The 15,104-nt window shown below is 34.4% G+C and overlaps 1 protein-coding gene across 2 annotated transcripts in view; it reads right to left on the reverse strand.

The window, feature by feature from the left end:
- Nucleotides 1–1,098: 1,098 nt before the first annotated feature.
- LOC130614680 (uncharacterized) overlaps nucleotides 1,099–15,104 on the reverse strand; it is a 67,103-nt gene continuing 53,097 nt past the window's right edge. For both annotated transcript variants that reach the window (XM_057436116.1, XM_057436117.1), the window contains exons 40-57: nucleotides 14,682–15,002; nucleotides 14,292–14,462; nucleotides 13,831–14,151; nucleotides 13,133–13,285; nucleotides 12,620–12,796; nucleotides 10,679–10,855; nucleotides 9,759–9,868; nucleotides 9,526–9,599; nucleotides 8,192–8,331; nucleotides 7,634–7,924; nucleotides 6,757–7,053; nucleotides 6,151–6,456; nucleotides 5,180–5,652; nucleotides 4,567–4,664; nucleotides 3,937–4,093; nucleotides 3,468–3,806; nucleotides 2,581–2,740; nucleotides 1,099–1,788 (exon numbers count right to left, since the gene is read on the reverse strand). In XM_057436116.1, coding sequence (XP_057292099.1) covers nucleotides 1,550–1,788; nucleotides 2,581–2,740; nucleotides 3,468–3,806; nucleotides 3,937–4,093; nucleotides 4,567–4,664; nucleotides 5,180–5,652; nucleotides 6,151–6,456; nucleotides 6,757–7,053; nucleotides 7,634–7,924; nucleotides 8,192–8,331; nucleotides 9,526–9,599; nucleotides 9,759–9,868; nucleotides 10,679–10,855; nucleotides 12,620–12,796; nucleotides 13,133–13,285; nucleotides 13,831–14,151; nucleotides 14,292–14,462; nucleotides 14,682–15,002 — 4,004 coding nt within the window. In that variant the 3' untranslated portion in view covers nucleotides 1,099–1,549. The remainder of the gene's footprint in view (nucleotides 1,789–2,580; nucleotides 2,741–3,467; nucleotides 3,807–3,936; nucleotides 4,094–4,566; nucleotides 4,665–5,179; nucleotides 5,653–6,150; nucleotides 6,457–6,756; nucleotides 7,054–7,633; nucleotides 7,925–8,191; nucleotides 8,332–9,525; nucleotides 9,600–9,758; nucleotides 9,869–10,678; nucleotides 10,856–12,619; nucleotides 12,797–13,132; nucleotides 13,286–13,830; nucleotides 14,152–14,291; nucleotides 14,463–14,681; nucleotides 15,003–15,104) is intronic.

Below are 15,104 nucleotides of genomic sequence, written 5' to 3' on the forward strand. Positions count from 1 at the left end.
AACTTGTTTGGTTTAACTTAATGAAAAATGGAAAAGTTCTCCTGCATAATGTCTTTACATTTTAACTAACTATAAGGAACTTTGCAAACATAACTAACCATAGTAAAAAAAAAAATCTTAGATTATAAAGATATTTAAAGCTTTCGTCTTTCATTCAGTTGCATTAACAAATTAATATGAAACATTCTATTAATCCAGTGTGCTGCCGCCGCGACACAAATCCGTACGTGTGGTCGGCTAAAGTATTGTGTAGGCATATAATTTTTATAGTTGTACAAGTTTAGGATTTGTTACGCACATGTTACGTATATGCAAGGCGGAAGGTTTTGAAATTTACAAACGACTTGTAATATTTCTACTCTAAGCATCCTGATAATACATTTGTTCACGCAAACATTTGTTCCGTGAATTATCAAGTTCTATACTACTTCATAACCATATATATATACATATCATTTGTGCGTACAAGAACCTGAATACTATCTAACGACGTATTTTCTTCGGTAATTTTAGAATACGCCATATGCATAGCGTTTAAAATCTGCCAATTATATCTTGTAGGACGGCGGCATTACGGAACGCCTGCATCTACGTCGGGACAAATCTAGGTCATGAATTCAGAAAAAGTAAATATAGGACAGATGAATGTGTGGTTCGGAAAATAATGTTGAATGAAAATGGGTGTTGTACAAATGGCATGTTTGGCGGCAGACATCAGTATAAAACAAAGATGGGAAGTTATTTGCTTAGCATGGAGCGTGTTTTTCAAAGTAGAGGGAAAATTTCGCGTGTGCATTGCGCATAATAATGGGACATGTGTGTATCTATCTAAATTTCAAATTTTTTTGCAAATCACAAATTTTGCACTGTGAAAGATGAATTCTTTTCCGCAATACCTTTTTGCTTTCTTCGCTGTTTTGGGGAAAGAAACATTCTGGTCTGCAGAATACACATTTAATACTTATTTTACATTGCTCTCTGATTCGTAGTTTCAAAAACACCAAGAAAAAAAAAACGGAACATTTTTTTCTGCCTTAATGATAGTGCTGACTTGACAAAGTCCTTTTTTTATTTTAAGGACGAAGAACAGAAAGATACTTTCATTTTAACTATTATTCATCATTGCAAGATATATAAATATTTTACAGTAATTTTTACAGTAATTCAGATAAAAAAAATTTTCAGTTACTTAAAACGTGCAATTTTTTTTTTCATGTGCATCGACTTCTTTTTATACGCCCACCTTTTGTGCCACGTTAACATCATAGAAAAAAGGTCAGTAAATTGGACCAAAAAACAACCAATAAAAACAAAATTAATTGTACACAATTTAAAACTTTAGCATGTTGGTTAAACATTATGTTTTTAGATAGCTACTTTATTTTCAAACTAAGACCGTATTACTTCCGTATTCAGCGAAACAACAATATTTAAAAAAAAAATTCACACAATTATGCCAAAAAACAATCTTAAATCTGCCAGACAAAACAATCCCCTACTCAATAGCTTCCAGTAAGTAATAATATATACATGATCATGAAATTCAGTTTTAAAGGCTTGTGATTTGATACAGTCTACGTCTTCTTCTTCTCCCGTTATATTCGACTAACTGTGGTACGTTCCCTCTTTTTACATGTATACTATAATTTCTTTTCAAGTCGTTTAGTTGAACCCTTTCACTTGAGTGTTTCGCGTCGTACGAATTAACCAATTCTTTGAAGCTCGTTTTAAACTCTTTAAATATGTCCTGGACGTTAACTAGGTCATCGTGAAGAATTTCCATATCGTCTACAAAAAAGTGACTATTACAAAGCAGGAGCTAATTCCGAAACTAATAGGGTTTAAAGACTACACAGCCTGTATGACTTAACTGACTGGTCCTCAAAAAGTAATAAAAAATGGAATATTAAAAGAAAGGAATCAGTTGCCTGGGTACAATTCATTTTTTGCATTTATTGCAATCTTTAATTTGTCCTTTATTTTTAAATCTCATATAAAATTTCAATCTGCTCTCTCACACAAATATAATACTATAGCTATATATTTAATACTATATATAATACTATATATACCAATACTAAATCCAGGAAAAACAATGCCAAACACCTATTTGTCAAGAATTTGTCTTAAAACGATATGGTATAATGGACACAAAGTTGCTTCCAAGACTATTAGATTTTTTTACAAAAAACTTTTTTCGTTCTTGAGATATTTGTTGTACTGTAGACTGTAGACTTTTCAGTATGCTATTTTGGCATTTGCAAAGTTTGAAAGTTTTACAATGATCCTTAATTACAGAGCCATTATCTAATATCACAAATTTTCAAGCATTTATATGTTAAGAACTAAGAAAATACTTTAAAAAAATCCAAACTACGTTATATATGTTTTTGTTAAAAAATGCTATTACTAGTTTTAAGAAGGTAATTAATACCTCTAACAAGATTTTAAAATTCATTGTTGTTGCTTCGGCTGGCTTGTGTGCAATAAAAAAATGTCAGAATATAATTATCATTTTTCGTGTTATGGTTTCGTTGAAAACACTACTTCTACACGAACCCCTTGATGTTCAAAACTTACCTTGCGGTTGAATCTTTTTAAATGGTCGTCTGGAGATGAAGAAGAACCAGATGAAGCAACCAATGCAAGCCATAACCAAGTACATGATAATAAGATACAACACAGCTGACGTTGATTCTTCGGGTGTCAATAGTAATTCCTCGACTTCCAGAACTTCAGGCTGAAAAAAGATGATACACCTATGCCATTTTGTTTATTAAAAGGGCTACAAAACGATACAATAAGCTTACTCCCCCACATTTCGAAGAATGGCGTGTAATAAACGGACCACTCAAAAGGTTAAGATAATTATACACACTTTAGAACCACATAGACGTCTAGACAACTTGTTTAAGAGAAAAGTCTTCTTATTGGCGGTAAAATAAGCTATGATCTGTAAAATAAATTAAATATCAGTAAATCGAAACTTTGTTTTTGATGAAGGAACCTCTGTTCACGAGGAAATGTTTTTGTTAAAAAATGATGATACTAGCTTTAAGAAGGTAGTTAATACCTCTAACAAGATTTAATGTTTATTGTTGTTGCTTTGACTGGCTTTGTGAAAAAACACATATAGCTAGGTAGTTCAAAAAGTTCGAAGTTTATTTTATTATAAAAATATGAATAAAAAGCAAAGTAAGTAGTGTTTATATCGAATAAATTATGGATATGGATTAGGATATGCAGGGAACTTTTCTGTCATTTCCAGTTATCTTTATATGCCCGAGATGATATTCAAGAAGATTTAAGTTGTTGTTTTTGTCCTTAGTGATCATAAACCTTTTCACCGCCATTAGCTAGATTCGTGTAAGTCACTAAAATCGAAATCCAAAAGCCATTTTGTATTCCCTTTTTAATAACTTAGGAAAGAGAATGCGCAAACACATGGGAGAAAATAAAGAAATTACTTGGAGAATTCCAATTTTCTTTTCAACAAACAGCGAAATACGAGCTTGATTAGAAGACACGTAGCTTCTCATGTCATCTTCAAGCCTTTTAAATTCACCAGACAACACCACTCCATATCCACTTTGAAGATCAAGAATTTTGTAAATCTTCAAATTCCTTTCTTTCAGTGCAGCATTATACCCTTTAGTCGCGAACGCATCAACTATACCCAACTCGACATTGCCATTGGAGACAGCGTCCATAACTTGAGTGATTGTTGTATAATTTGATTGCGAATCAACAATTGCATTTCGTAAAATGGACATTCTTTGCTCAAACGAATTATTGATGGCGGCAACCTTTTGGAAAAAATGGAAAATAAAAATAACAAGAAATTCTGATCAATTACCAATCCACTACCATACCAAAGCTAAATAACAAACAACGCGGATAGGTAAATGTTAATGGTATAACGTATGCGAAACATACCTTTGTACCATACAGTTTATATTCTTTATCTAACGAGCTCACACTCATCCCAGTCGAAACAGTGCCACCAAAAATACTCACAATAGCTAAGCCAACCAGAATCCAAACAATCATAAAAGCTTTGGAAACATTTGCAGCTGGGACGTAATCCCCGTATCTGGAAAAACAAATGACATCAATATCGGTATTCTGTTTCTCTGTTAAAAATGGTTGCTTATTTCCGCATTTTTAGGAAGCAAAGAGTTATTAAACTAGAAAGAACATTTTAATCGCACCTATAGTTATAGCAAAACCCCCGGCAGCTAAATTTTATTACTTCGTGCTAACAGGTGAGCATGGGTGCATGAAATAGCAATGCAGGAGATATGTACGACAGAAAAATAAAGACCAGCGAACCCGTAGATTCTGTCACGGGCTAACGACTAGTCTTTTATATTAATATTAATATTTGAATTTGTGTGTTGATAATGGCCGAGTGCAACTTTGTGCAACGCAAATAGTCTATGAAAATTAAATGCTTTGGTTCCTAATAACTGTTTGTAATTCTAATATATAACATTTTAAAATGTAAAAATAAGATGTATTATTTTCTCATTTTGTGAAGATCTGAAAATATTAATATATATTTACCCCAACGTTGTCATGGTAATGAATGACATCCAAAATGCTTCATAAGCTCCGTAGATACTTCTATCTTGAGTAAGGTCAGGTGAATCAGCGCTTTGTTCCTTCAAACAAAGTTAAAAAAATACATTTGTGAAGAAGTGCGGTGACATCCAATTTTGATGGACCAATTTTTGCGGTTTCTGTAGCTTTTAACTAAACTTGATAGATATCAAAATATCTTATCGCAAAAGTCAATCACAAAAAGTCAATAAACTGTGATTTACACCACAGTCACAAAGAACGCAATTTAATTCACATGAAATTAAAAAATCAAGCGCAGCCACCAAATTTATGACAAAATTAAAACTCGCGAAATTAAAGACCCACAAAAAGGTAGTACCATTAAAGTAGCTTAAAATGCTACAATTCCCTTTTGTTTAAAACAAATTGTAAGCAAATAACACAAATCAACGACAGAAATACGCATGAGATTGCTCTGAACTGCCTGCCACACACGCCGGTTCGCGGTCATCAGATTACATTTAAAGTGCGCCAGAACATCGAACCTGCAATCTTATGACTCCAAGTCGAATGCGCTACCACTACACCATCCTTGTTATGTTTTTTTAAGACTTACCAAGAACCATAGTATCCATCCAGACATCATTGCTAACAACACGGCAATGAGAACTACAGGCCATGCGGTAAACACTGCTTTGAAAATATTCACAAATCCCACAGTTTTATACTCTGGTTGGTAAACAATCAACGCACTTCCCTGCGAACTAATTATCCCGACAAACGGATGTTCACCTGCAAAACGTGTCAGCGTAAACCTGCCAAAGATTGGAAACGAAAAATGCACATTGTCGTCCAGGTATTTCTTAACATTGGCCACATTAGATTTCTTTGAGGACCGTCCATCTCTAGTTTTGTTGTAGTACATGGTGGAATGGTGAGAGCGGCAACCAGTGCAAATAGCATCCACCACCATGGTCAATATATCGGGATATAATCCTTTAACGAGATCTGAAGTGCTTCCAATTTGTTCGATGTAAGGCTTCGACTCGAACCAATTGTTGAAAATATATTTCGGACACTTGCATGTATCTAGAAGCAACATGATTGTTATAAGCAAAACTATTGGATTTCCTGGTGCAGAGATATTTTTTAACTGTCTTTGGACCCGCAAGACATATATTAATAGACCAATCTCGACTACAATTTGCATTAGATATTTAATATTACTATTAAAATTATTATGGTTACTTTTATTGCCACAATTTGTTTTGGAAATCGCTACATTTAGGCGCAAGAACTTATTTCCGCGAATCCGACCCCTTTTAGACATTGCGTGGGATATCATTTTCGCCAATAAGCTTTTTTATTAACTAAGAAAATTTCGAAATTTTAAACTGAAATCGCATCAAGCTCCAGTTAATTTTGGAACAAAACAATTAACTAAAAATTGCTAAAAGCTTCACGTGTAGTTTTAGTAACTTTTTTTAAAGAGGGTTAGTCTCGCGAATTAGTCAACAAAAATTTTGCAATAACTTTCTCTCTTCGCGGAAATATAAATTCACTAATGGAATGACAAAAATCACCAACCTCCTAATAACACAACTTTCGGTCCATCCCCATACACAGAGAACGCATACAAAGTAATTTCATATTGAGTATAACTTTCCAAACCAGTCATAAGGTAGCGTTTTGTGAATCGGTCAAGTATTACATCCACAAAGGGTTCCCCAGAGGGCAAATCCACGCCGGAAACTTGTACACGCCTGTAGTACAACCTATAGCCAGCTAGATATCCATTCTCGTTTTCTTTTGACATAAAATCCCAAGTGACAAGCATCTCCGTTGTTGATTCACGTTCGTGAGCAGTCGCATTTGGCGGGGCTATCTCAGGAGCTGTAATATGATTGAGGTGATACGTGTATATACATATAGAAACGAATGCACTATGATTGATAGAATCACAGTGAACAAGCAAGATGTGTAAACAATGAAACAAAAGGGAGATAGAGTAGTATAAAACAAAGAGAAGCAATGGTGGATAACTAAACTTCTTCTTTATTTCTAAGGGTTGATTCTTTAAGAAGGATTCTTGCGTGAAAGGAATGATCATCCTTATTACGTATATAAATCATGCGCACGAGAAAAATATTCCTATCATCATAAAAGTTTTTTTTTAATAATACTTAGGCTTACCACCAGGAGGTGTCTGGAAAACAAAGAGCTCAAAAGGTCCAGTTCCCGCACTGGTAAAACCAGCTACCTCCACCCAGTACCATGTATAAGGTCTGAACGTTGCAACAGTTTTTTGAGACATTGTTTCATCTGCAATTGAATAATGGGTGTTATTCTTATCGAAATACTTGCGATATTTGATCTCGTATCCACGTAGTATTCCTGGAACTTGAACCGACGGTATTTCGCTCCAAGAAAAGTATACGGTTTTTGCATCGAGAATCAGATAGCTACAGGATGGAGGCTTGATATACGGCTCTAAAAACAACAACAGGTAACACATTAACTTAAAGTTAGACCAAGAGACCAACCATCACACGTCTGGTGTGTTTCTGTGTTGTTTCGACAAAGATTAGACAAGAGCAGTTACACCAATCAAATTCATTAGCCTTGTTTTAAAGTAACATCCCTTCGCTGACACAAACAGATTAGTGGTATTACGCAGTACTACGTAGTAATTTGCCTACATGCGTGGCAGTTTTTTTAACAATGGAAACATGAAAATAAATGACAGCAAATTTCGCACATGTCTTACAACCATCAGGTGACGTAAAACAGGTAATTTCCTATATATTACAGATAAACAGTTTCAGAAAAAAAATTTTCAGCTATAAAGTTATTACGTTGATTAAACTAAATCTCTACATGGATGTTATTCTCACTTTTGTGTATCGTCTTTGTGTACATCGCTGCCTTTTTTAAATATCTAACGCCCGCTTTAGATCACGTGACTAAGGCTATTGTTTATTGAGGAATCTTTGTTGAATCGCATATTATCTTCAAAAAAAATACTACAGCTCGCAGAATGTGAGCGTTTAGCATTACAAATATATCTTACTTCCTTCGATGGTACGTATAATAATCTGCGAAGACGCTACACCATTGCCAGAATGCGTTGCAGCTAACACGCGAATCACGTACTCTGTACCCGGGTCCAAATCAACAAGCTGGTAACTTTCATTCGCCGTCCCAAAATTATCCCACGTATTATCTTGCACTTTCTTATAGAAAACTTGATACATATAAAAATTTCCATTGATCATTGATGCATTGACTGCATCCCACGACACATTGATAGTGAAGGGTGTGTCGGATTGTGCAGTTACTTGAGGAGGCGGACTATTAGGAACTAGAATAAAAACGAAGTACATATTCACGAAAACATCGCTAATTCAAATATGAAATAATTTAAAAAATATGTTCGAATAAAGAAATGTTTGAATTAACCAAATCGAAATAGTAGATGCAGAATTTATAAATGTGTAATTTTCTTATTTTTTACAAAAAAACAATGGAAAAAACTTTTATCATTTAACATGATAATTCAGTAGGCAAAGTTTCGGGAGATTTTTCTTTTACTAAACTATCTCTACAGAAATCAAAACTATTAACTTACGTGTAGACACGGACACTTGCTTTAGACCAACAGGCATAGCGTTAAGGAAACCGTTCTCAATTGTGTGCTGTAAAACGAGAGCTTCGACATGTGGCACTGCTTGATATTCAATACTAAACTGAACAATCACGCTGCCTTTGCTAGAAAACAAAACAATTGAATTTAATATTAAACATAACATTCTCCTTCTTGACGTGAACAATACAGCTTCTAACTTTCAAGCCAGCGGTTCAAAAGATTTTGTACACAAGAAGAACCAATAAAAGAATACCCTTCATAGACAAAAAATTAATAAGAGGAATTTTATAAAATTTCCTTATTAAAAAGTGCAATTTTAAAAGAGCGTTTTTGTTTTTGCGTTTGTCTATAATTTGCAAAAAAAAATTGACATAACTTGAAAAAAATTGTTTTGCTATTCGGTAGTGTTTGGTAACTGTCTTGAAAATAGCTTAAAAACCATGTTGTAAAAATTCTCTTTTACAAAACGTTTTTTGAAGCGTTCAATGAGCACGTAATAACAAGATGCAAAGCGGAATTTAAACTCCCTAATTTTTGATTCGTAAAACTGAAATTTTTTTCGGTCTACAGACTGGCTTTTACAGCCTACCCTTGGTAAACTCATTGTAGGGAGGGAGGCAGGCTTATTTCCTTTTAATCAATAGTTAGATAGGGTTTAATAAATTGAAGGAGGTTGATTCTCATTCTAAAATTGGTAGAGATGGGGGGTGGCGATACTTTAGTAGGGGAGGGTGATTGAGTTTAAAAATTGGAAAGAGTGATAAAGTTTGGTGTTGTCTCCAACAAATTAGGTTACTAATCGAAAATTAGTGCCATTCCACGTAATTAGCGTGTCATAGAGTGTCATGTAATTAGCGAGTCATGTAATCAGCGTGACATATACATACAATTAGCGTGTCATGTAATTGGAGGGTTATGTAACTAGCGTGTCATGTAATTGGCGTGTCATAGAGTGTCATGTAATCAGCGTAACATGTAATTAGCATGATATATACATATAATTAGCGTGTAATGTAATTGGCGGGTCATGCAGCTAGCGTGTCATGTAATTAGCGTGTCATGTCACTATCAGCGTGATATGTAATTAGCGTGACATGTAGATATAATTAGCGTGTCATGTAATTGGCGGGTCGTGTAATTAGCGTGTCATGTAAACAGACTGACACGTAATTAGCTTGACATGTAATTAGTGTAACATATACACATAACTATCGTGTCATGTATTTAGCGTGTCATTTAATTAGCGTGTCAAGTAATTAACGTGACACATGCATATAATTAGCGTGTCATTTTATTACTATCACAAATAATCATACCTCATGCTATGAAAGTTAATCCTGATTTCTTTTTCCAGATCATACATTGTCATATTGGCATAGAAATAACGAATCTGGAAAAAAGAATGAAAAAATGAAATATGCCAGGAATTCTTAGATTGAACATTTTAATGGTTCTAAAATTTCTTTCAATAGGACACTGACCTTCATAGCAATAACTTATATTATAAAAAGTAGCAGGTTATACGATTACTGTCTAATCGAATGCATACCTCTTTTTCAATTCGTCGACTAAGATTTACTGACATCTCATTGCTTAAAACATACATTGGAAATTGCCAAACCTCATCAATGAATCGAACATCAAAAAAATACTTAGCACCTGAAATAAATAAAAAATTCTATAAATAAATTTCTCACATTAATTCGCATACTTACTGCTAAAAACCTACGAAATAGTGCTGTCAGGATGAATGTGTTGGACTTTGTCCTGAAGTGATACAATCAGCAATCCATGGGATCTTTTCAAGCGCTAACGACTACTTTTTAATTAATGCCCTCAAATAATTCTTTGGAACCTAAAATTGTCACGTGTTGATGACAAGCCAGTGATTATTATTATTGCGAATATTTATACAGAATATAATTACTTCAGTGTTGAAAACACTGTTATCAATGTGGGCCCTTTGTTCTAAATGTATACAGGTATACACCAACAGTGCCTATCCAATTCTCTCACATGGCATGGGTTAACCCGTAACTCTGGTAAAGACACTTGCTAAACATGCCTGCTAATGACCACGGACCTTATGATTACGAACCGGACTCCCTAGTCACACGTCATTATTTATCACAATATTGAAGCAAAATTCCACACTGGTCGTTAGCCAGGTCCACGAGGGATATCCCTGTCGTATATATTTCCTACACCTTTATTTCGTGCTTTATTGCCAGTCTGTTAACATAAAACAATGAAATTTGCTTGTACGGGGGTTATTACTATCATTATAGGCGCGATTATAATGTCGTTTTCGGTTACAACACCCCCAACTTTGAAAATACCTCAACGACAAACAGCGATTAGTGGCTAGCCTGTAGATATATCCATACATTCACCCGTAGTTTATAGACAGATAGACAGACACACAGACAGACAGAATACGGTGGCTATTCTTAATATAGAGATACTTACGAGTGCATGGCAAATTTTTTTCACACGGAAACGTTCTATTATTATCACCAACACAATTTCGTCCACCAAACAATGGCACAGGATGTGTACAGTATCTCATTTGTACTTTCTTCCCATTCAAACTGCAAGAATGTTTACACTCCGAAACAGATTGCCATGGACCCCACTGTCCATGCTCTAAGGACAATAAGATATTTGAATAAATTGAACCACCATGTGATTTGTATATAAACTTAAGGGAATAAATTATTTCGGAAAAAAAATTCGAAAGAAAAGAATTTGGCAGGTATTAAACAACTTTTATTCCGCAGTTTTTATTCGCAATCTGAAATTTCGCATTTTTAGCGTGTTTTTAATTTTCAATTCTATCTAATTTCTTATGTAAATTTAACATAGATTGCACTTCAGACTTGTTATACAAGCAAAATCAATTCCAAGTTGCTATATCGACATATTTAGTTCAACGATTTCAAGAAAATGTGAGCATTCGAAATTTTTCTTAGACTCTATTCATAAATTTAAATTCAGCAATAACAATTTCTTCCTCAAACAATTTCTTCCCCAAACAATTTCTTCCCAAACAATTTCTTCCCCAAACAATTTCTTCCCGAACAATTTCTTCCCCGAACAATTTCTTCCCGAACAATTTCTTCCCCGAACAATTTCTTCCCCGAACAATTTCTTCCCCAAACAATTTCTTCCCCAAACAATTACTTCCCCAAACAATTTCTTCCCCGAACAATTTCTTCCCCAAACAATTTCTTCCCCAAACAATTACTTCCCCGAACAATTTCTTCCCCGAACAATTTCTTCCCCGAACAATTTCTTCCCCGAACAATTTTTTCCCCAAACAATTTCTTCCCCAAACAATTTCTTCCCCAAACAATTTCTTCCCCGAACAATTTCTTCCCCGAACAATTTCTTCCCCAAACAATTACTTCCCCAAACAATTTCTTCCCCGAACAATTTCTTCCCGAACAATTTCTTCCCCGAACAAATTTTTCCCAGAACAATTTCTTCCCCAAACAATTTCTTCCCCGAACAATTTCTTCCCCGAACAATTTCTTCCCCGAACAATTTTTTCCCCGAACAATTTCTTCCCCAAACAATTTCTATCCCAAACAATTTCTTCCCCGAAAAATTTCCTCCCCAAACAATTTCTTTCCTTCATGTAGCAGTGTTGTCACAATATCATTTTTTTCGACAAAACCAATCCGTTGCACTGAGATAATAAAATTTCAATACATTTTTTGCCTATTTAAAGGTGCCATATTTTCAAAATCTCAGACGAAATTATAGTTTTCCCTCGCGGATACATTTAGTTTAACAAGCCACCTCTTTCCCTTCATCCCTTATTCCTAAACCCTCTTCCCTTACCTCTTCTTAAAATTGTTTCCTACGGCACTGGGAAACACGAGAGAAGTGTTTTTAAAATAATATTTATTCAAATTTAAAACGATGCTTGAGATTGACACCGCATCAGGTTGAAACTATTTTTTATAAAATTCAACATGAAATGCTGATATCAGTATAAAATGTCAACTTGGGCTTTTTGGTATTAAATGGAGTATATCATAATAAAACAAAAGATAAATTTGACATATACTAGCATTTTGTTATTTTCTTTTCCAGTTCTTGCAGTTGTACAATTATTTTTTCGATAGAGTGGCTTTCAAACTTTACCTTATACAAGGGTGCGCACAGGAAGTCAGTATGGTTATGAAAAAAAAATATTATAACTCATTTTCCCCAAGACCTTTTTTAAAAGGGTTTATTTTGTTTCTTTCAAATGATATCAAGAAAGTACCGACTCTCAGCTTATCTATATCCCTTTTTCAGGGTAAGTAACTGAAACAATTGGACAACACAAATTATTAACCTCATCAGAAAACAGAATTACTTAAGATATACTATATAATTTTTTAAAAAATAGACACATACGTGGACAAGGATACGGATTGCACCCTTCCAATTCTTCGATACCTCCATCTGCATCACATTCTTTACCGCCATACTCTGCTTTCGGTGAATCACATGATCTTGTCCTGACACGTTTTCCAAAACCACATGGTTTACTGCAATTTGAGAAAAGCGTCCAATCACCCCATTCACCATCAACTAAAAACAATAGAAAACTAGACGGATGCAACGACATTCTTCTGAATTAGCTTTTTGTTCTTACATTCATTTTGACAGTAGCAATAAAGATCAACAGGAGAACAACAAAACATATGAATAGCCATACGAATTGTTACAAAAATGTAACAAAACAACAGATGGCTGAGGTAGTAAAAGTAAATCTTATCACCGCTTTTAACAAAATTTACGCAGCTGTTGCATTATTGAATCGTGATAAAAACTTTGTTTTGCTCTTGTTGCAATAACAATTTCCTACAAACATTTCTAATCAATAAAATCAATAAAAAAAATAAATAAATGAACAATGCTACATACTTGGGCAAGGATTAATGTTGCAATCTTGAAAATCAACATTAGAGCCTGTACAACCAGTGTTTGAAAGGCATTCCCTATATCTTTGATATTTTCCAGAACCGCAACTTTTCGTGCAAAGTCCCCAATTCGCCCATTCGCTGTACTGAGCTGATTCTATACATAGTGTAAGGTTGAAAACATGTCATATATTATCTACAAATGATCTAAAACTGCTCAAATTAATCTACACATTAACAATTTGTGACCAAAAATTTGGCACAACGGCTGTTATTTGACCTTTTTTTCTACTCTGCAGGCTGCAAAAGTGTAACTTCTGCATAGGCAAGCAGGCTAAACAGCGCTTAGAATTAGCAAATCGCACTGTGTAACACGCCGGAAAAACGAAATAATCTACGTCAGGTTCAACAAAGGGTGGAAATATTTGGGAAAACCGTTGTGAACATTAACAAGTTTAATTTGGGTAAATGCAATATAGAAATAGCTGAAATTACTACTTGTGGCGACGGACTTCAAAATGTGCATTATGCGATAACATTTTTTCTTCGTGATTATAGATTCAAACGGAATCTATCAAATCTATTACCGTTGAAATTAAAAACGTTGTTTAATATCTTTAAAAAGTGTTTTGAAAGAATATAAATCAACATCGTTTACCTTGTCTAAAAGTCAAAAAGCAAAAGAACAAACGCAAAGATCACCTTCATCAATGCATCTACACAATCGCCTCTGTGAACTATCCGGTTTAGCACTACAGGAAATACTTTTCGGTACACCTACGAAGCCATTGCAGCGTTTATTTTTAACATCATAGACAGGATCAATGGCTCTTTTATACACACTTCTACTTTTAGTTACGTTGCAAGCGACATCCACAGATCGAGTGTAATCTCTTACATCAATAGCATCTAAAAAGCGTGCGCTTGAATTGCCTAAATCCATGAAAAATGCACAGTCGAAATCTTTTCCAAGGGATTGACAGGAATCAGCACAGCTTTCTCCTTCTCGACTGAGATAAAATCCTAAAAAAAAAAAAAAAAGAAAAAACCTAGATGTTTTTGGGAAATAATAATTTTAAAAGGCTTCCAACACACCAATTAGTTTGAAGAGAGATATTTAACAACAATGCGTTTAAACATCGTTCTCTAACTCTAATACTTACCAGGACATGTAAAATTATTGCATGTTTTGAATGTCTGATTTACTCCCGGACAATAATCCCCACCAGAGTCCGGTTCAGGATTGGTACACCATCTGTATCTGGTTTCATATCCCAAACCACAACTTTTGCTGCAAGCGCCCCAATTTGTCCATATTGTCCAGTTACCGTCAGCTGAACAGGGAAATTGTAAGGACGTTTATAAGTTAGGAAATCAAGTATGACTTAAAGGAGTGAAGTGCAAGTTTTCACCTTCTCACTTTGTGACCAGTTTTTACATTTAGCATATAAAATGCTGGTTGTTAAAATCAGAAAAAAAGAATAATAAATGGTAGCTACAAGGCCACTAGGTAGCTAGAAGGTTTTTTTTTCGCTATCCCTAACAATACTTACTAAATTCTCCAGTTGTAGCATTAATTTTCGCACTTAGTGGACCCAATCCAATGCTTGTGTATCCTGCAACTTGAATTACATAGGGTGTATGCAATGACAGTCCTGCTATGATACAACTTGTTTTTTCCTTTCCAACACATAAAAGGTGACCATGCAATTTATTACCACGGGTATCAGTAAAACTCTCCTCAACGTCGAATTTAATGTAATATCCAAGAAGAACTCCTTCGTGATCACTCGGATGAATAGGCAGCCAGCTCACATTTAAGCTGTTGCTACTTGTATCAACTCCTGTTACATTTTGAGGTGCAGCACTTGGAACTAGAAGTTTTTTAAAAAAGCAATTTAGTAAATAAAATTCTTTAGCTATTTATAAGCTTTAAAAATAATTCAACATTTGAATTTTGTTTTCTCTTCACTTTA

Source organism: Hydractinia symbiolongicarpus, chromosome 11 (genome assembly GCF_029227915.1).
Source record: "Hydractinia symbiolongicarpus strain clone_291-10 chromosome 11, HSymV2.1, whole genome shotgun sequence".
NCBI classification, from domain to species: domain Eukaryota; kingdom Metazoa; phylum Cnidaria; class Hydrozoa; order Anthoathecata; family Hydractiniidae; genus Hydractinia; species Hydractinia symbiolongicarpus.